Below are 23,239 nucleotides of genomic sequence, written 5' to 3'. Positions count from 1 at the left end.
TACGTATAGTTGCACGAACTACATTTAGTATTGAAGGAAGGGATAGAGCTGGAGCCTCGAAATTTGATAGTGAAGCCTCTATTGGCACCTGGAATTGGAATTAGGCGGGGCCGTGGAAATGCGTCCTATACTTGAACAACAAGTACTAAATGGTACTATAATTGATATTGGCTGAAGGAGGGACAGAGCTGAAACCGTGAAATTTTTTACTGCGATAACTACTGGTATCGAGGTTTGAGATAAGGAACGGTTCTGCAAATGAGTACTAGAATTATACGAAAAGTACTAAATGAAATTCTAAAATTTGATACAGATGCCATTGTTGGTGTTTGTGGTCAAGATATGGAGATGGTTTTGGAACCGTATACTATAATTGTTCGAAAAGTACTAAGTGGTACTACATTGGGTATTGGGTGAAGGGACAGAATTGGAATCCTGAAAATTGTATCCGGAATTGAGATATGCAGATAGTTAATAGTTAATAATTGTACGAATATTACTGAATGGTACTATATTTGGTATTGGGTGTAGAAGTAGTGATAAAATTTTTTGAAATTTGATATTTAGATACATTTTGGCATCTGGGATTGAGATAGGGTGGTGATTTTGGAAATAAGTACAAAAAGTATACTTATAGTACTAAATGTTACTAAATTTGGTATTGAGTGAATGTATAGAGATGGCATTCGGAAATTTGATATTGAGGACCTGCCCAGACAATTTTCAGGCATAGGCTGTAGTATTCATTACCAACCTCAAATACCAAATTTAAAATAGTTCCGGTAAGTAATGTCGTAAAATCATCAAAGTACCTAATATCGGGAGGTACCGTTATATGGGGTCTATACAAAGGCGTGGACCTGCACAGACAATTTTCTGTCTTGGGTTGAAGTATTACGAACTTCAAATATCAAATTTGAAACAATTCCGGTGAATAACGTCGATAAAGTCATAAAAATATCGAATATAGGGAGGTCCTGCAGACCAAACACACATCCGAATAAAATTTTATGTCCTCAACTTACTGGCTTGTACGTGTTGAAATATAAACAATTGCAATGGTACACAGATTTTATGAAAGAATGAATATCTGTATACACGTATGCATATATGTAGGTATGTTAAGTATTTCGTTTTCCCATTGTATAATTCAATTGCTTATAACAAATATTTTTCACTAGCCGAATTATGAATGCAAAATGTATTTATATATTTTAAATTTATTGTCTCTGACAAAAGCAACGTAAATCATTTGTTTTGATGACTCACAGATACGCATGCAAATGAACGTGATATAACTAAAGAGTGTTTTTGAAATCAAACGGAATATGCCGCCAGATGAGCGATCAGAAAAAAATAACATTGTCAGTTGTGACAAGGCATCGCCAATAGAAATATACACCAAGCTGATTGAAAATCATTTTGGAATTTGAGAAGAAGACTATCCTCTGATAGGTAGGCATTACAAAAACCATTAAGGAAATCGAAATGACTTTCCATAGAAAGCTATTTTTCAGTATCTCCAGTCAGAACCTAAGGATGCCAACCCGGAGTGGTTCTTAAAAATTCGCATATAGGTGCACCACCTTATTTTGTCTATGGAATTTCATTCCTTGATTTTTCGATTTCCCCCTTATTTGCTCGATTTAACGCAATTTTTGAATAATTAAACCCATTCCCTTTTCGTACCAGATGTTCATGAAAAACTTTTTAAAATTATTTACGAAAACAAATTACATTTTAAATTGTCATGACATTTATGACAACTACTTGGCTTTTACGCCATTAAATCGATGCCGTTAACCATTAAAAAATATTGTCTTTCTTTTGCCTTCTAAGGTCTCTGCAGTTCAACAAGGCCACCCATAGACACTCAAGGCACCCCTCCCCTCCCTTCTTTATATTTTACGCCAAAATACCTCATTACAGGTGCATCCGAAGAATTCGAAATTTGTTTTATCGTTTAAATTAATTGTTGACATGCGCCTCGCTTATATCAATGTCAGGAAATTGTTTATTTTTTTATTTGCCCAAATTATAGAATTAATGCAAATGGGGTAGCAGAGGGCAGGAAATGTGAAAATTATAAATTTGATAGTTTTCAAGGATGTTTTTGGCATGGGGACAAAAATAGAAAACAATTTTGTAAAAATATTCATTTAAATGCGATTGCATGTGACGAAGATTGGCAAATTGAATTGAAAATTATTCACAAAAATATCAATGATTGATTGGCCAATTTCAAAACCAAAAATGAACAGACTTTCAAGTTTTTATATCAAAAAGTCCTAAAAAACTAATTTTGAAGAAGGAGGATGCAGAGGATATACAATGGACCCACATTAAATTTTTTGTCCAAAACTATTTCAACATCTCCATAGCTAAACCCTAGAAACAAACAGTGACCTTAATAGCAAAATTTAGAATTTTAGCTTTATACCCTCGCCCAATACCATATTTAGAAATATTTATTACGCATGCAATTAGTACTATTTAGTACAAGATAAGTACCATTTAGTACCATTTGAAAAAACCAACACCAGATTCGAAGAAAATACCTACAGAGACCTCAATATCAAATGTTGGGATTCCAGGTCTATCCCATCACCCAGTACCAAATTTAGTAGTATTTAGTACTTTTCGTACGTTAATAGTACGTAATTCTAAAAAAAACATTCTTCTCTCAACTACAGACACCAATAGTGATATCCATGTCAAATTTCAGTATTCCAGCTCTATCACCTCAACCCAGGCCAAATTAAGTGCCATTTAGTACTTTTCGTACAATTTTCATACACACTTCCTAATCGTAGATACCAAAAGAATCCTATATATGAAATTTGAGGATTCCAACCCTACCCTTTTACCCAAATACCAAATTTAGTATCATCTCATACTTTCCGAACAGTTACTGTACGTATTTCCAAAAACATTTCAATATCCCAACTGCAGCCCAATACTTTTTACTTTTCGTACAATTATAGTACACAATTCCGAAATCACCTCCAAATCTCAACCTTAGATTCCAACATTTATCCAAATTTCACATTTCAGAATTTTATCTCTAACCCTTCTACAAAGACCAAATTCAGTACCATTTAGTACTTTTTGTACACTTATCACACAAACTTCCAAAACCACCTCCATTTCCCAATCGTAGATACCAAAAGAGACCTCTATATCGAATTTGAGGATTACAGCCCTATCCCTTTACCCAATACGAAATTTTGGACCCATTTAGTACTTTTCGAAAAAATACTGTACATATTTCCAAAAACACCTCAATATCCTAACTGCAGATACCAACAGTGGCATATATATCAAATTTCATAACATCAGCACCATTCCTTGACCCAATACCAAATTTAGTACTATTTAGTACTTTTCGTACAATTATAGTACACATTTCCGAAATCTTCTTCAAATGCCGACCTTAGATACCAACAGTTATACAAATATCAATTTTATCTATATCCTTTCAACAAAAGCCAAATTAAGTACCATTTAGTACTTTTGTACAATTATCATACACACTCCCAAAACAACATCCATATTCCAATACTACATACCAACAGAGACCTATATATCGAATTTGAGGATTCCAATTATATCCCTTCACCCAACGCTTAATTTAGTACCATATAGTACTTTTCAAAAGCATTCAATGGGAATTTCCAAACCAACCAAAAACATCAACCTCAGATAGAATTGCTTCGTTTGGCCCAAATTAGGCGAATTTGGGATTTTCCGATGAGAAAACATTCGTTGTCCAGCAGTATGTAAACAAACAAATGATCGTGTTTACTTGCCAAAGAGGTCAGCTGAAAACGTGCACCTTCGGTTGGCCATCAGAACTCAAGCGCCGGCCATGGTGATAGTGTGGGCCGCCATAACAGCCGATGGTCGCTCTCCGCTCGTATTAATCGACCGTGGCATCAGAATAAATGCCGAATATTATCGCGAAAAAATTATGGAGGTTGTATTAAAGCCTTGGGCACGCAAACATTTTGGCCGCAGACCTTGGACATTCCAACAGGATTCAGCACCATCGCACTCAGCAGCATAAGGTTCCTCGCTTCATTTCCAGCGCCCAATTACCACCAAAATCTCCGGATACCAATTCGATGGAGTATTTTGGAAAGCAAGGTTGGCACTAAAAAACCCCAAAGTGTCGATCACCTCAAGCAAGCGCTTCACCGGGAATGTGCCAAAATACCGCAGAGTAACATTCGGGCAGCGTCTGACGGTTTCATTGGCCGTTTGAAGGCCGTAATCCGTGCCAAAGGTAACCAATTCGAACAAATCTAAACTTATTCTACAATACGATGCTATTTCCGACATTTTTTGCCTTCATTCAATAAAATTTAAAAAAAAAATATGTAAACATTATGGCGTTTGGCTTTGTTGCAGTTTTTTATCTCACCCTGTATATGTGTTCTTCTTTGTTCAATATGTATCCTTGGGTCTTCAGTATTTTTTTTTTTTTTTTTTTTTTTTTTTTTTTGAGGCACCAAAATTAGGAGGAGGACTCCATCTAAATTTGATATCCCCAAAAACTTATGGACGGGTTTGAACCTTAATGTTCTGCAAAGAATTTTGCCTTCATACATTATTTCCACGAGCCAACTTTCTGACTGCATTCACAAGGTTTTTGACCCCATCCACAAGGCTTCGGGTTATTCAAATTTTATTTTTTTGGAAAATATATGTAATTTTCCCATTAGCCATATAAATTACTATGTCTGTGGCCATAATATTTAACTGCGAACTTTGTTTAATTTGATAAATGGCATTCGTGTTGTACCCCACATTCGACCTTTGTTTGCAACAAGTCATGAACGAACTTACCATTTGAATTATTTCTCAACATTTGCAGCAAATCCATCCATCCCTCCGTTTATTTTGGTAGCAGAATTACACAAATGTTCCATAGAACTCTGTTGTTTCGAACTCGTACCACAAACTCTGTCCTCTGCCCCAAACTGGGTTAACAAGTTTATTCACTTATCGATGAGTTAAGTAAGAAGGTCTTAGGTAAAATGTGAACAGTTTTATCAAGTTGATGTACAACAACTAAAGGGGGAGGGTGGGCGAGGGGAGGGTCTATTTGTTGTCCATGTGATTGTTGGCTATTTATTGCATACAAATGTTGGTCAGTGGATCAACAGTTTATAGAACAAATGAATAAAAACACAAATTGAGAACGAACCAACGGAAAACGGATACCTGCAAAACTCAGGTTACTGCCTAGACCGGATCACGGCAATGGCGATGGCAATGGACTCATGTGCTACGATTACAAATAAGAAAATTTTAAATTTACATGTTTCCGATATCCCATGACTCAGCAAATAGAGAGCTATAGGTAATACCCTTTACCGAGGAGAGCTGACCTGGTGATTTTTTTCTTTTGATTCTGTTCTGTATTGGTATTTGCATTTTATGTCGTACGTTGTCGTCTTCACCGTCACCGTTTGGTGTAAATCCGAATCCGTGCCGACATTGTTGCCAATAATAACGCCAGTGTTTCAGCACGAAACTAGGATAAATTCGTAATAATATAAATGATTTCAATTACCCTGATATGTAATGCAATTTGTTGAAACATTGGATTAGATTGTGCGGTGTGGTGTGGTTTATTGCCACATTTTGTATGCGAACAAGCGAAAACTGAAAAAAATATGTGGGCAGGGAAGGGGTTGAATATTGGAAAATAAATTTGCGGCGATACCCATGTGTTCTAGATTTCAGTTTACCAAAATTACGTGATTGATTTAAATCAAAATGGGCGTCGGAAATGGGGCCTAAGGAATAAGCATTGACTTATCAGTATATATATATGTTAAATCACTTTGCGGGGCAGAGGTATTAACATAGCAAACTTCTTATAAAGCTGACAGGTGAAAAAAAATTTAAGGTGATTGGAAAATTTTTCTTGACAAAGGTTTTCCAGAGATGGCAGACCATTGAAAATTTCCCATACAATTTTGATCATTTAAGACAAATCCAAAAATTATATCACAAAAGTGATCTCTCCCGTTTCTTTCTCCCTTTCTCAGATTTCCAATTAGAGATAAAAATTGTCTCGCTTATTATCAAAATTGTATAGATTTAAAAACAAGTAAAACAAGTTAAAAAACAGTAAGTTCGGCCGGGCCGAACTTTGAATACCCTCCACCATTTGGAACGAATTTGGAAATTTTCTAAAAATTAAATCCGTTAAAAATTCTGTTAAAATCTTAAAAATACCGAATATAGCCGTTATATGGGAGTATATACGAAGACGTGGACCTACATAGGCTTTGTTTGTCATAAGCCTTTACCATGTTCAAATACGAAACTTGAAATAAACGGTGAATAATCTACCTAAAAGTATCAAAATACCGTATGTAGGGAGGTACCGTTATATCGGTGCTATACGAAAACCTGGACCTGCATAGACAATTTTCTGTAACAGGCTGTAGCATCCATTACGAACTTCAAATACGACATCTCAAACATTTTCGGTGAGTACTTTAACTAAAATCGTCAAAATACCGAATATAGGGAGGTACTGATATATGGGGCCTAGGCGAAGACTTGGACCAGCATAAGTAGTAGTTTCCATCACGAGTAGTAGTAGTTTCCATCACGAACTCTAAATACATAATTTGAAACTACTCGGGTGAATAATTACGCTAAAATCATCAAAATACCGAATATTGGGAGGTACCGTTACATGGGGGCTATACGAAGACGTAGACCTGCACAGACAATTTTCTGTCCTAGGCTGTAGTATCTATTTCGAACTTCAAATGCCAATTTTGAAACAATTTCGGTGAATAATGTCGCTAAAATCATCATAATACCGAATATCGGGAGGTACCGCTATATGGAGGCTATATGAAAACGTGGACCTGCATGACCCATTTACGAGCTTAACCTGCCTACTGGCAAAATAAACTTGTGTGTAAAATTTTAGCCTTCTATCTCAATTCGTTCGACAGATAGCGTGATTACAACAGACGAACAGACATTGGGTTAAGGAATAGAGCTGATATTCTGAATTATATTATACTAGCTGGCCCGGTCCGCGTTGCCGGCCCGTAGTTTTAGTCTGTAATGCAAACTTTATATAACATAATCTTTCACAAATCTAGTTCATAAAGGTGAACAAATTTTAAATTGCGCATTAGCGCCAATCGGTAAAAATCACTATAGATCGGCGGCCCTGTACCAAAATATTTATGTTTGTTGACATTTTTCTGTAAGATGGTTCTCTACTCACAAAGTAGCCTAAATACAGCAAAATCGATTGGAAAATGTGGTCAAGGCCCTCGAAATAGAAAAGCCAAGAGGCCAAATAATGGCCAAATCAGTTGAAAAACGTGGCCAAGACCACAGTCATAGCTGGAATCAGGGATACATTCATATGAGGGTTATATCAAAACGTGGCCCAACCAACATTCTCTTGGAGGTTACAAATTCAATAGAATACAAAATTTTCTTTTCTGACCACACATTAGATGTGAAAGTGGACTTGGGGATACTCCAATGTGGGGGCTTTTCTTAAATAAATTCCTATGTGGCAATTATCTGTACGATGGTTCCCTACCCCAGGGTAGCATAAATAATCTTTTTAGCCAAATCAATTGATGAAGGTGGTCAAGACTAATATGGGCCCTACTCTGAAAATTTCAAATTTTATGCGAAGAGGTTCTCTACCCCCTTAGAAACAAAAATGCCAAAAAAATCATAAATCATAGACGGTTATATAAATATGAAATCGGGTTGTACCCTTATCCGTGAGTTATGATCGATATGAAGACCTGCAAAAGCGATTTAAGGTATCTTGAATGTTTGGGAAGGATTTCTGGAAGGATATAAATCCTTTTCTTACTAAAAGTCCGATTCGCTCTACTATTTTGCACCCTTTAAATTTGGTATTTTACTGATTGTACTCCCAAAGAATTTTGAATTTTGAGCTCTCATTGGATGGATTATTGTCTCATTGGATGGATTATTGTCACATTGAAAGAAGTATGCTTTGAAATGAGGCTTATTAGACTTTTTCGGTCATTTTTGTTTGTTTAAATGTCTGCGCATCTTCCAGCTGAAGCACGATGTAGGCCCTGAGGTTGAAAGGTAGATGTCAGTTACCATCGTATTTCTCATTTATTTCATTTTTTTGGTGAAAAATTGTATATAGTGAAAAATTATTCTTGATTTTGTTCACAAAAAATCCACTGAATTCAATATGATAATACAAATTGAAAAAATTGACAAAAGAAGAATAACAAATTGAAAAAATCTTCAACTTGTTCGCTGATTTTTTACAGCAAATGTTTAAAGATCCCTACAAAGTTTGTCAATAGAATGTACTATTATTTTAAAATTCGATTCTATTGAATGTTTTTTTCGATTTTTTCCCGATTTGAATAATTTTGCAATGAGATCTCTTTTTCGTGATTTTTTAGCGATTTTGAAAAAGTAACTTTTACTTTAACTTTTTTTACTGTAACTTTTTCTTTTAACTTTGGTGTGATCGCGTTAAATTATTTCGATATCATCTATTCCGTTTCGCCACCACATAATTCGGTACTACACTTCCATGTAACCCGCCATCAATTTTAGTTCTCAAGAAATCAAGTCAATTTAATAAATTGGTATTAATATTCGAATTCAAAAATAAAATATACAAAACACTACAAATGTACATTAGAAAAAAGTAAGTCAAAATGGAAAAAAAAATCATGCAAAATAAAACATTACTATTGTACATTTCAAAAGTCAAAATAAAAATGTTAATATATCACATTTTTACGCGATTTTTTTGGATATTATCCTTTTCGGAGAGGAGACAATTCAAAATTTGTGTGAATCGTTAAAATCAGTCCAGCGGTTCTTAAGTTATAAGCGTAGTAACTAACACAACTTTCTTTTATATATATAGATTCGGAATTTGATACAGATGCTACTGTTTATGTGCATGGTTAAGATATTGAGGTGCTTTTGGAAATACGTACAGTCATTATTTAAAAAGTACTAAATTGTACTAAATTTGATATTGGGCGAAGGGATAGTGCTGGAATCCTCAAATGGCAAAATGGTATTTAAATTGGTCTTGGTTGAGGGGTTAGAGATAAATTCTGAAATTTGATATTTAGATAACTGCTAGTATCTGAGGTTAAGATATGGAGATTGTTCTAGAAATGTGTACAGTAATTGTTCGAAAAGTACTAAGTGGTACTTAATTTGGTATTAGATCGAGTTGAAATCCCGAAATTTGATATTGAGGTTTCTGTTTGTATCCGGAATTGATATATGGAGGTGGTTTTGGAAGTGTGTGTGATAATTGTACGAAAAGTACTAAATATTACTAAATTTAGTATTGGGTGTAGGTATAGAGCTGATATTCTGAAATTTAATACAGATGCCACTGTTGATGTCTGTAGTTAAGATATTGAGGTGTTTTTGGAATTACGAACAGTAATTGTTCGAAAAGTTCGAAAAGGAATAGGACTAGAATCCTTAAATTCGTTATATAGGTCTCTGTTGGTATCTAGGATTGAGACAGGGAGGTGGTTTTGGAAGTGACAATGATAATTGTAGGAAAAGTACCAAATGGTACTAAATTTGGTCTTGGTTGAAGGAATATAGATAAAATTCAGGAATTTGATATTTAGATTACTGATGGTATCTATGTTTGAGATTTGGCGATATTTTGAAAATATTTCATATATTTGTACTAAATGGTACAAAATTTGGTATTGGGTGAAGGGATAGGGCCGGAATCCTTAAATTTGAGATTGAGGTCTCTGCTGATGCCTGTGATTGAGATATGGTATTGAGTGAAGGGATAGATCTGAAATACTAAAACTTGATCACTGTTGGTGTCTGTGGCTGAAAGTAGGCGGAGGTTATTCCAGCAATCTTCTGCCACAGAAGACAGAACCCATTACAAAATCTTCAACCCGAATTTTAAACGATCCCTCTGAAAAATTATCAGAGCACTAAATATCGAGGAGTTCAGGAACATGGGGGGTTCTGGAAAAAATTAAACCTATATAGGCAATGACTGTCACAGGGGAGGGGAGGAGTCGAAATGAGTTTTTTTATTTTTTAATGCATTCTTTTAATATTCCAAAAATGTTCAGCATCTGCTAAGCAAATATTATCCTCCTCTTACATGTTTCATGTTAAATATGCAAAATGTTACTTAGTACCAAAAAAACAGCAATTATTTCACAATAAGCTTGTGAAAAAATATAGCTATTGCCTCTTTTGTTTTACTTCTAATTACAAACATTATTCAACATCAAAAGCCAACAGCAACAGCAAAAAAAGGCAACAGAAATTCTACTGCTAAATAAGTACCAATGACGCGCCCACAATCATCGATTATTTGTAATTACTTGTTATTGTTTTTCGCCTATTTTTTCATGGCTTGCTGTTGCTGCTGTTGTTGTTTGTTTTTCTGTTTTTCATCAGTCATACGGCGACACTTGGAATTTCACATTTCAGCTTTTGTTTTTATTTTTGTATTTTTTTTTTTTTTTTGCGATTTTTTCAAATTTACTGCCAGTGCAACTGACATTGACATTCACTGTCTAATTATTGGATACATGGTGGGTATGTGCAATTATTTGTGGCTGCTAGGCATGACGGCGACGGCGGCATCTCAGAAGAGAAACAAACCCTCAATAATGTAACATTTCGAATTACAACGATTTCTGTTGAGAATTTACGGAAACTTTGCAATACTAGATGCAGAATAGAATTATTGATTAAGACGTAATATGACCAAAGAACACAAACAGTGTAACATAAGCGAAACTAGCAAATCGACATATGTACACTGCTAGCAATTTAAATAGGTTCCACTGTATGTGTGCAAGTGGTCTTCTCTGTCGTGTGGGCGTTTTGTGTATTTTTTTTCCTCGCATTGATGCAGTAAACTGCTGTAATCTAAAATTGTGAAATTATATAAAATCGACAACAACAACAACGAAAATGGGAAATTGTAACAATTCGGAAATATAAATAGTTCCCACCCATTTGTAGAATGCATCATGGCTTTGTTTGTTTATTACCGTTTAACAATGAAACACAACAATTTAATTGTATTAGGAAATAATTGAAAATTAATTGATATGGGGTAGGAATTGTTTTGGAATTACTGTACAACACATAAGTGCATGTATGTAGTATATAGAATAAGTGACTTTTAACGGTATGTTTACGGTTTAAAAATTACCGTGAATCAAAACGTTGGTCCAAATATGAAAACAAATGAGCAACCCAGCAAAATATCTCATTACCAACTAGTGATGCTATTAAGTACATTTTGACATCTGTAACCACTTACAAAGCAGCATACTAACCCCTTATTTTAAATCGGCATCTCATAAGAATTAAGTACTTAACAAAGTTTATACCGGTAAAGAAATGACAAAAACTTATAAGTGACAAAGCTGTAAGTACGGCCAGGCCGATCTTTGAATACCCTCCACCATTTGGAACGATTTTGGCAATTTTCAAAAACAGTAAAATCCGTTAAAAATTCTGTAAAAATCTTAAAAATACCTAATGTAGCCGTTATATTAGTCTCTATACGAACTTAGGCATAGGGAAATTTTGTTATAAACCATTACAATATTCAAATGCGAAACTTGCACAGACAATTTTCTGTCATAAGCTGTGGTACCCATCAAGAACTTCAAATACCAAATTTGAAATATTTCCGGTGAATAATGTCGCTTAAATCACCAAAATACGGAAAAAGGGAAGTACCATTATATGGGGGCTTTATCAAAACGTCGACCCACATCACTCATTTTCAATACCAAAAGTCCTGCAGACATTTTATAATTTTATTTAATTTCATCAATCTACTTTATTTCATTCGGAAGCTAGAGTGATTTCCACAGACGGACAGACATCTGTCATTGGACATAGAATTTTATGCTGATCAAGAATGGGGTCTAAAATGTATATTTCGAGGTTTTACAAACGGAATGACAAACTTAATATACCCTCCATACTATGGTGGAGGGTATAAAAATGTTAAAATTTTTTATAAGTTTAAATATTATTCGGGATGATGTCTTTCCCCGGAGGACAAAATATCGTAAATAATATATCAATAAATAAAAAAGCAGTAAGGAAAAGTCAAAAGTTGGGCGGGCCGAATATATGATACCCTATACCACTATTTGAAGTAGATCATGCCACCTACCAACATTTGGCTTTAGAGCAGTTATAATTTGGCTCCAGAGGGAACAAATAAATGGGAGGCATATCCAATTCTGAATCGATTTTCACTAAATTTGACGAAAAAATTTTTTATATTTTATACCAAATAACATTGCTATAGAGTGCATGATATCACTTCGAGAAGGATTATATTAAAAAAAATATATATAATTCGGAGCCGATTTCCACCAAATGAAAACCTACGCCCCGAAATTTACTTCATTTGGGCTGATATTAGTCATTATTTGCACAATAAACCTGAAATCGGATAAAGGATAAGTATTGAGCTATCCAGGTCTTAGCCGATTTCGATAAAATTTGGCAAAGGTATTTCTGAGCTTTAAAAGATATCTGGTACCAAATATCATTGTTGTTGAATGCATATTGCGAATGTGGGGGATCTAAATACCAAATCAGATGAAACATATATATGGGAGCTAAAGCTATATCTGAAACGATTTTCATTTAATTTGAAGTAATTGCTTCTAGACTGAATTCGGTCGGATGTGTCATTGGCACTTATATTAGTCATTTGGTGCAAAATTAACCCAAAATCGGTTGAAGATATATGCAGGGTGAGAAAAAAACTGCAACAAAGTCAAATGTCATAATTTTTACATTTTTTATTACCTTTATTAAATGAAAGCAAAAAATGTCGGAAATAGCATCAAATTTTAGAATAAGTTTAGATTTGCTTGAATTGGTCATCTTTGGCACGAATTATGGCCTTCCAACGGCCAATGAAACCGTCACACGCTGCCCGAATGTTGCTCTACGGCATTTTGGCCCATTCCCGTCGAAGCGCTTGCTTGAGGTGATCGACACTTTGGTATTTTTTAGTGCCAACCTAGCTTTACAAACTACTCCAGACACAATAGTCCAACGGATTGGTATCCGGAGATTTTGGTGGCCATTGTGCACTAGAAATGAAGCGAGGAACCTCATTATACCCTACACCACATAGTGGTAAGGGTATTATGTCTTTGTGCATTTGTTTGTAACAGGCAAAAGGAAACGAGATAGACCCATAGTTTCTTTTGATGATCTACATAGAATCACATTCTGAGTCGATTTATGCATGTCTGTCCGTCCGCCTGTCCGTCCGTCCGTCTGTCCGTCCGTCCGTCTGTCCATGTATTTTTGTAAACAAAGTACAGTTCTCATTTATTGCCCTATCCAGATGAAATTTTGCACAAATCATTTGTTTGGCCCAAGGAATTGGAGATAATCGGTAAAAATTTAGATATAGCTCCCATATATATCTTCGTCCGATTTGCCTTATATTGTGCACCAAATGTGTAATATCAGTCCGAATAGTATGGGATTTTGCACGTACGATCAGATTGGACTTGAAAATAAGTATGCCAAATTTGATCGAAGTCGGTTCAGATATAGCTATAGCTCCCATATATTTTGTTCATCCGATTTGTTATTTTTGTCCTCCGCAGCCGTAATATGCACTCTGTAACAACAATATTTGGGGAAATATATCAAATGCAGCTCAGAAATACATTTGCTAAATTTTATCGAGATCGGTTCAGATTTGGATATAGCTCCCATATATAACTTCGTCCGATTTACCTTTAATTGTGCACCAAACGTCTAATATTTGCCCAAATAGGATGGAATTTGGCACATACGACCGAATTGAGTCTAGAAGCTAGTAAGCCAAATTTGGTGAAGATTGGTTCAGATATACCTATATCTTCCATATATAAAGTTTATCCTATTCATTATATTTTTTTCCCACAGCCGTAATATACACTCCGTAACAACGGAAAATATATCAAATACAGCTCAGAAATATCTTTGCCAAATTTTATCGAGATTGGTTCAGATTTGGATATAGCTCCCATATATATCTTTATCTGATTTCAAATGAATTTTGCACCAAATGGGCAATACAAGTCCGAATTTAAAATATACAATGATTCGGCATATTTCGCCCTTTGAACTTTTATAATTATAATCATAGCTTGTAGGATTTTATTCTCCCATAAAAACTTTTAATTGTTATGTGAAGCTCTTCTAAATATGCAAAGTGGTGTAGGGTATCATAAAGTCGGCCCCGGCCGACATTAAAGCTTTCTTTACTGGTTTGCTTTCATTCAATAAAATTTGGAAAAAAATGTAAAAATTATGGCGTTCGACTTTGTTGCAGTTTTTTTATCTCACCCTGTGTAGAGCTATAGTTATATCTGAACCGATTTTCTCAAAATTTCATGCTTCTAGACTGACTGATATTGGATTGGACTGATATTGGCCATTTGGTATACAATTAACCCAAAATCGGTTGAAGATATAGGGTTGCCCATATTCGACGGACCCATGGGCCCATTCCAATCGACGAGGCTTGTCCGCAGGCAACATTCTTTGCGTCAATTGAATTTTGTACGGGAACAAATGTAAATCAATGCGAATAATCCGTTGTAAGTGGACCGAGCCATGCCCAACTGCTGAGAACGGCGTTTTTGGGATGTTCTTGGGGACCTCTCAACACTGGCTCGTACGGCAGCGATATTCTCGGCCGATCGCCTTGGTCGACTTCGGATTAGAAAGAGTCTTACCAGCCGAAAATTTTTCGTATAAACGCTTAATGGTGTTCTTAGAAGGCGCACTTCTCACATTTTTTAGTGTTCTAAAAGCATGTTGAGTTTTCACAATTGACTTCTTCTGTTGAATGTAAATTTCAACTATTTCGCGTGGCGTGTATTGGTTCATGGTAAAAATCAGCTTGGACTGACGCTTCGAACGCGGTATGTCATTAAGCGATGTGACATCTCTGTCAAAAGTTATGGCGTTGCCAGATGGGCAATCCTGTATATATGAGAGCTATATCTAAATTTGAACCGATTCTCACCAAGGGCTCGTCTTTGGGCCCAACCAAATATTGTTTGGAAATTTCATCTCAATTCAGATAATAAATGCTATCTGCATTTTGTTCACAAAAATACATGGACAGATAGACGGAAGGACGGACATGCATAAATCGAATCAGAAAGTGATTCTATGAAGATCCTCTAAAGTAACTATGGGTCTATTTCCACCTTCTTCTCCATGTTATAAACAAATGCACAAGGACATAATACCCTTACCACTATGTGGTGTAGGGTATAACAAAATAAAATCCAAGTTTTCCCGCAGTGATTGGTTTCAAAAGAAGACATTTTAATGCTCTAAGATATCCCTATTCTCCTAAATAATAGAACAAAGATCTCCCTTCTCCTATAAACTTCCACTCCATCTTCCGAAGGCATTCTTCGAATTTACTCCCTTAAGGGAAAGCAGATAAATCAATTTTTCTTTTACGCTAGAAATATAAGTTTACAAGGCCTATATCCTTGCATATCATATTGTCCTAAACTATTTTCCACACAAATCACCATTTCCCTTATTGAAGAAAGTAATATCCATCTATTCCCGCAGTGATTAGTGTCACTTTTAAATGTATGAGACAAAATAAACTACAAATATTCAAATATGTATGTTTATATGTATATACAACATCCACTATATAGCTATGTACATGTATTGTTACATCAGGTAAATCAGAGCACAAGTGATTTGTCACCCGTCGACAGATAGACAAATAAAACTTAGACTCACACCGAAGCGGCAACGGCGAACGACATCAAACATTGTTCGCATATTTGTCTGTTGAGACAATAAAGCAGCAGCAGCAGTAGCATCGCTTTCAATGCACTAACACAAGCACACACACGCACACACCTACACATCAGAGAAAATACGAAACAACTACAAGACAATTAAACAAAATGTGTCACACAAAAACTTTCTCTGTATATTGTAGCGACAGACAGGAGGACGAGGAGGAGGAGGAGGACAAACTGGTGAACGGAAGGAAGGAAGGACGACTAAATAGACATTGCATTGTTGTATAGCCGAACAAATGAAAATACCTCAGCACCATTTGAAGAGACACAAACACTCCATACAAATGTTGTTGTTTTTATTTCGCTTTTTCATAGAAAACAAACGTTTTTGTTATTCTGCAATTTCCCTTTTGAGGGAAAACAATACCAAGAGACACACATGCACACATACATATGTGCATATGTCACTGCAGGATATTTATTGCAAACCTGTGAACGGTGTAGACAAGCTTTAGCGAGACAGAATATTGTCAAGTGTAACACACATTTGAAATGAAGGTAACGTCACCCAACCCCATTCCGCCACCACAACCACTTACTCTTGATTTCGGCCACCTCTCCTCCACTCCATTCCATCAGCGATAGGATAAAAGAGTTTTGCACCAAATTCAAAAGCAGAACACTGGAAATGGTGACAACATAAGTGTATTGATAGTGAATTCAAAGGATCTCTCATGTGTGGATGGCGCCCAACGATAACTAGGACCATACAAACTTACACAATGACAGGTTACCCCCCCCACTAACCGCACAGTGACACCTATAAATATTTAATTTATTTGAAAAGGTAAAACTATTATTAAGGTCACCCCAACCAGTGACCTTTTTCTTGGCATGTTTCTCAAAAACCAAAAAAAAATGCAAATTTATTGGTATTTCTAATGGAGGTACATTATTTTCCACAGCGGACACCATGCCGGAAGTCGAACCGGGTTGCTATAATCTATGTAACATGACTTTGGAATTGCTTTGGTCTATTTTTAAATGAAAAATGCAGGTCTAATTTTAGCTACAATGAAAATAGTTTTTAATGGCAACGAAAATAAAATTGGAATGGGACAAATGTCACATAGCTTTTTTTAACAGTTGGGAATAAGTAAAAGGTCGAGGATCGGTGGATACGAATATACCTAACAGTGGGATAGAAGACCTCTTAGGGGTCTTCTCTTCTTCTTCCCTAGAAAAGAAATAAGATGGCCTCTCTTCCACTGAAGAGAAGTAAAAAGAAGTAAAAGGACCTATTTGAGGCCTTATCCACTTCTATAGAATAGAAGTGAGAGGACCTCTCTGAGGTCTTCTCCACTTCTATAGAATAGAAGTGAGAGGACCTCTCTGAGGTCTTCTCCACTTCTATAGAATAGAGGTCTGAGGTCTTCTCCACTTCTATAGAATAGAAGTGAGAGGATCTCTCTGAGGTCTTCTCCACTTCTATAGAATAGAAGTGAGAGGACCTCTCTGAGGTCTTCTCCACTTCTATAGAATAGAAGTGAGAGGACCTCTCTGAGGTCTTCTCCACTTCTATAGAATAGAAGTGAGAGGACCGCTCTGAGGTCTTCTTCACTTCTATAGGATAGAAGTGACAGGACCTCTCTGAGGTCTTCTCTACTTCTATACGTTGGAAGTGACAGGACCTCTCTGAGGTCTTCTCTACTTCTATACGTTGGAAGTGAGAGGACCTCTCTGAGGTCTTCTCTACTTCTATAGGTTGGAAGTGAGAGGTCTTCTCTGAGGTCTTCTTCTCTCTCTCTCCGAGGACTGAGGAAGAATTTTGTATAGAAAATTTGTCCATCAGTCTCTCTCTCCGAGGACTAAGGAAGACTCTTCCATAGACAATTTTCCATCAGTCTCCCTCTCTGAGGATTTAGGAAGAATCTTCCATATAAAATGTTTCCATCAGTCTCTCTCTCTCTCTCTCTCTCTCTCTCTCCGAGGACTGAGGAGGAATTTTCCATAGAAAATTTTCCATCAGACTCTCTCTCTCCGAGGACTGAGGAAGAATTTTCTATAGAAACTTTCTCCACCAGTCTCTCTCTGCGAGGACTGAGATAGAATTTTCTATAGAAAATGTTTCCATCAGTCCTCTCTCTCCGAGGACTGAAAAGGAATTTTCTATAGAAAATTTTTCAATCTGGCCCTCTCCGAGGACTGAAGAGGAATTTTCTATAGACAATTTTTTCAGTCTCTCTCTCCGAGGTTTGAGGAGGAATTATCTATAGAAAATGTTTCCCCATCAGTCTCTCTCCGAGGACTGAGAAAGAACTTTCTGTAGAAAAACTTTCCATCAGTGTCTCTCTCTCTCTCTCCGCGGACTGAGGAGGAATTTTCTATACATAGTTCTTTAATCCGCCCCTCTCTCCGAGAACTGGGGATGCATTTACTATAGAAAATTATTCCATCAGTCTCTCTCTCCGAGGACTGAGGACGAATTTTCTATGGAAAATTTTTCCATCAGTCCCTGTCATCTACTCTAACAATTAAATATTTTCATTTCACTGTGCATTTATTGAAACTAATTGAAAACAAGTTGCTATTTGCAACAAACCAAACCAAATAGTAATATTTTATAGAGGGAAATTAAAAATAAATGAGAGAATGAAAAAAACATCATAATAATGCCAATCACAATGCATTGTACAGCCAACACACACATACAAATTCATATACAGTTCAGCATCAGTTGGATCAGCTGCACTCTCTTTACATCATCCACAATACAAATACAATGAAAAGAGTTCATATATATGTATATATATGGATATCTAAGGGGGTTAAAGAATGTCCATGTACATGGGCAAAATTAGGTCATCGGAACACGGAAATCAAGGTCAACACACCACACACACACACACACACACCACACAATTTTCAATGTATTTCGTGTTGTCGTGGTTTATATATATTCGCACACAAACACAGACAACAAACATTGAAGAACAACAATTGCATGTACATACATGGCATTTCTTTTTGAGTTCATGTGCACTTAATGCAGTTTTTGTGTCCTAATACAAACAGACGACACGTACATACAAAATTATATACTTAAAAACATGGTTCAAACTAACAGCAAGAAGAAGATTAAACATAATTCACAGATGTGTGTTCTACTCGAAGTTCTTAAGTATTAACTTATACAAGGGACCAATACAAAGCCACTTTTAGGATGTAGTTCTTAAGGAAAATAATTTGGCAACACCCAAATTGGGAATTTTCATAGATCGCCAAGCCAAAAAAAGTAAAACTTAAATTATAAGTTCGAGAGTTATCGTGCTCACAAGCCACCTAGATCGACTTGTTCTGAAACGAATTCGGTCCAAAGTGACGTACTCTCAGTAGCCAAATGTCTGAGGGTATAACAAGTTAAAACGGCCGCTTAATTCGAACTTTTAATACCCTCCAACATTTGAAGCGAACTTGAAAATCACTCAAATGAAACCCCGTTTATGGGGATATCCGAACTTCGAATACGAAATTTAAAGCAGTTCCGATGGAATAATGCTGCTAATGTCATCAAATATATATGTCGATAGTCAAGCGGACTTTAAAGCTATGAAGTTCAAGTGCCATAAATCGAGAATCACTCTTGACTGCAAAGCTCCCTCCTTAAAATACGCGGGCTCTTTGCTCTTTAGCTCGAGGCATTCCAGTCAATTGATACACCGATTGCTGAGACTGTTAAACATCAAAAGGGAGAATGAGAATAAGAACCAGCCCCATCAATTAGCAGGCCTGATCTTAGAATCGCTGTAGGCATATTGAATGGCCACTGCCGACAGATCGGACACAGAGTTCCTGACTACTGTCGACTATGGAAAGATGTCCCATGTTATTCAACAAGAACATTGGGCGTTTGACAGATGAGAGATGACATGGATCCCATCAACTCGCTAAGGAAAACCACTTTGCTAACTACACTTCTCTCTATACATTTTTTCTTCTTCTTCTCGCTTCTTTGTCTCTCCTATCCCGAAATGTCTCATTTCTTCCTCGCAATGGACCAAAGGTTCCCCAGTGAAGGTGAGATTACATAAAACGCTTTTTTTGAATGGCTTTAGCTGGCTTCTTTGTAAAAGAACAAGGAGCATAGGTGTGAACAAGTATAGATTAAGGACCAAACTTGAATTGAAATTATGATCTTCGTAGAATCACATTCTGAGTCGGTTTATGAATGATTTGGATATAACTTTCATATATAGTGCCTTCCGATGTCATAAGTATTGTGCACCAAATGCGTAATATCAGACCGACTCAAATGAATTTAGCACACGCTGTCAAATTTATCCAGATATTTGTCTGGGAATTTTGCTGAATATCGGTTCAGTTTTAGATATAGCCCCCCATACATATTTTCATCCGATTTCAATTTATGTGAGCCTTATCTATAATATACCTCCAAATGAAATGGATTTCGGCACATCCGACAGAATTTAGCCCAGAAGCAAGTACATCGAATTTGGAGAAAATCGGCTCAGATATAGCTATAGCTCCAATATATTGGATGGATTGCTGCACAGGGTATATTAACTTTGTAATTCCGTTTGTAACATCCCTAAATATTCGTTGTAGGCCCCCTAAAGTATATAATTATGATCAGCATAAATTCTAACTCGATTTAATGATGTCCGTCTTTATGTCTGTCCATCCGTCGGTCTCCCTGTCTGTTGAAATCACGATACAGCCCACAATATTTGATGTATAGCTTCAAAATTGCCACAATACGTTGTATGTGTCTAGGATAGTTGATACTGAAATGAGATATATTGGTCCACGTTTTGATATAGACGCCATATAACGGTATCTCCCGATATGCGGTATTTTCATTATTTTACCCACATTTCTCACGGATTGGTGTTTCGAGTTAGCAATGGGTTCTAGCTCCGGTGGTGAACATTGTATGTATAGGTTCACGTTTTGGTATAGCCCCCATGGAACCTCCCAATATTCGGTATTTTGAAGATTTTGTCACATTTTTTCGCGGATTTGTCTTAAAATTGGTATTTGCAGTGCTTAATGGCTTCTAGCTCCTGTGGCGGAACATTGCATATTTAGGTTCATGTTTTCCTATAGCACTCATATAACGATACCCCTCGATATTCGGTATTTTGAAAATGTTTGTCACATTTTTTCAAGGGCTTGTCTAAAAATTGGTATTTGTAGGGAATAATGGGTTCTAGCTCGTGTGGCGAAAGATTGAAGGTATCCACGTTGTTGCATAGCCCCATATAACGATACCTCCCGATATTCGGTGTTTTGGTGATTTTTGCCACATTTTTCCACGGATTCTTCTAAAAATTGGTATTTGTTGGTCAAAATGGGTTCTAGCTTCAATGGCGAAACATTGTATGTATAGGTCCACGTTTTGGTATGGTCCCCAAATAACGGTACCTCCCGATATTCGATATTTTGATAAAATTGGTATTTGCAGTTCATAATGGGTTCTAGCCCGGTGGCAAAACATTGCATATTTAGTTCCACGTTTTGCACATATAAACTACCCACCGGTGTTTGGTATTTTGATAATCCTAGTCACATTTACCCACGAAATTGTTTAACATTTCATATTTTAGAAGATTTGGTATATGATAATACTTGAAGTATAAAATTGTCAATGTGGGATCCCCTTTGATATGGCTTCCATCAACCCTCTCACCCACTTTATGGTTTTTTGAAAAGTTTAACAGCATTTTCCAAACGGTCTTACTGTTATTTGTAATTTAAAGTGGAACGCTTTTGAATCCAGATACTTTTATATAAAAATGTTTCCTTTATCCAATGGTGGAGGGCGGCGGAACTTAATGTATTTTTTTTTTTTTTTGTTAATTGTTTTACTTTAACTTCTCTAGTGGTGGTCCATTCGTTAGTTGTCCTTTATAGCAGACTTTTTATTGTAAAAATGTCTTAGGACGAAGGCCGAACCTATAGCCATTGTTAATTGTTTTTGTTCTTTTTTTCAGCTTATCATGACCACTTTATATGCTGAGGCAATTTATGGGCCTATATACCAAATTTACTTTACATATATACTTGCGAAAGAACACTTTATTTATAGAATTACAGCATACTTAAATGCAAACAACAATTCTTCTCCAGGATCATTTATCTAAAAAAATGTGAATGTGTGTGAGTGTGTGTGGTGTGCGCCGTGGGGGAGTAAAGCAATATTGCGTCGTTAAACCTAGAAATGCGTGTGAAAGTGTGGTGGTGTGTTTGTGTGTGAGTCTACATCTGGGAGGCTGTGATTGCAAAATCTCTTCTCAAGATGCTGTAGGCAACCCGCCACCAAACGTGTGTACATCAGGGGGAGGGATGTAGGTGAAGGTGGTGATGGCGGATTGTGATGATGGTTGCTTGGGTTAGGTTATTTGTTGGTAACTATAATCTAAGTTCTTAAGAATAAATACACTTTGTTGCACACACATATATGCTCTGAAACTGCATATGTATGTGTTATTACACCTTCATGTACATATTTCTTTATGTACATATGTACTTTGACAAGAAAAAGAAATGAAAAAAAAAAGGCTTATGTAGTTTATAACAACAACCTACCGCATATCTCCATGACATTTTGCTAAAAGTTGTGTTTTTCTTCTGCTGGCTTCTGAGAGTAGTTTTGAGGTTGTGTTATTAGTTGTTGCTAATGACTCGAGAAGAAGTTTCCTGTTTCACTGGTTTTTTTTTTTTTTTGGAGGATAAAGTTTTGATTTATGGCTGCGTTGTCAGGACCTCGTCGCTTTTATCCTTGTGGTAGGTTTTGAATGTTTGCCTGGCTTGGCTTGGCTGGGGGCTGCTAGGCTATAGATTGCTTGGTGTCCTTGGTAATGGCAATTGTTGATGCAACTACAAGTCGATTGCAATTTCTGGCAATTGATTTGGAGCGGAGGAAAAACGCGCAATTTATCTGTTTATTTTTTTTTTTTTTTTTTGTTTCGTTGTATTGCGGCGGAATTGCAAGTTTTACTGCTAATTTAATTTGTTGAGGATTTATTGTTTAATGCACTTTATGTCGTTTGTTGTTTGGTTTTGTTTTTGTTTTCTTATAGAAAATGTAGAAAATTTTTCTTATCAAAATTCAGTTTTCTTTTTTTTTTCTTAGATTTATTCTTTGATTTTTGATATCACTATGTTGTCGGGGCTTTAAAGCGAACAAAATCTTTGGAAATTTGGCAAATTATTTCGAACTGAAATTCTCGTTTAACTTGGATTTTGCTTTTGTTTCGTTAAAAATAACAACAACAAAAATTTATTGGCAAATTAAAGGGAAATAAATTAAATTTATTTAAATGGTTTAATGGTGTGTTTTTTCTATTCGATTTCAGTTTGCTCGATTT

The 23,239-nt window shown here is 36.0% G+C and overlaps 1 protein-coding gene across 3 annotated transcripts in view; it reads right to left on the bottom strand.

The window, feature by feature from the left end:
• Positions 1-22,538, bottom strand: part of LOC131802576 (dual specificity protein phosphatase 13-like) — a 43,794-nt gene extending 21,256 nt beyond the window's left edge. Inside the window, exon 1 of one of the 3 annotated variants that reach the window (XM_059122895.1) lies at positions 22,458-22,538. In XM_059122895.1, the coding sequence (XP_058978878.1) occupies positions 22,458-22,475 (18 nt within the window). In that variant the 5' untranslated portion in view covers positions 22,476-22,538. The remainder of the gene's footprint in view (positions 1-22,457) is intronic. The other 2 variants (XM_059122896.1, XM_059122897.1) reach the window with 2 other exon arrangements.
• Positions 22,539-23,239: the final 701 nt, after the last annotated feature.

This window comes from Musca domestica, unplaced genomic scaffold (assembly GCF_030504385.1).
Source record: "Musca domestica strain aabys unplaced genomic scaffold, Musca_domestica.polishedcontigs.V.1.1 213, whole genome shotgun sequence".
NCBI classification, from domain to species: domain Eukaryota; kingdom Metazoa; phylum Arthropoda; class Insecta; order Diptera; family Muscidae; genus Musca; species Musca domestica.
Note: the sequence above shows the minus strand (reverse complement) of the source record. Positions and strands in the feature narration are given on the sequence as shown.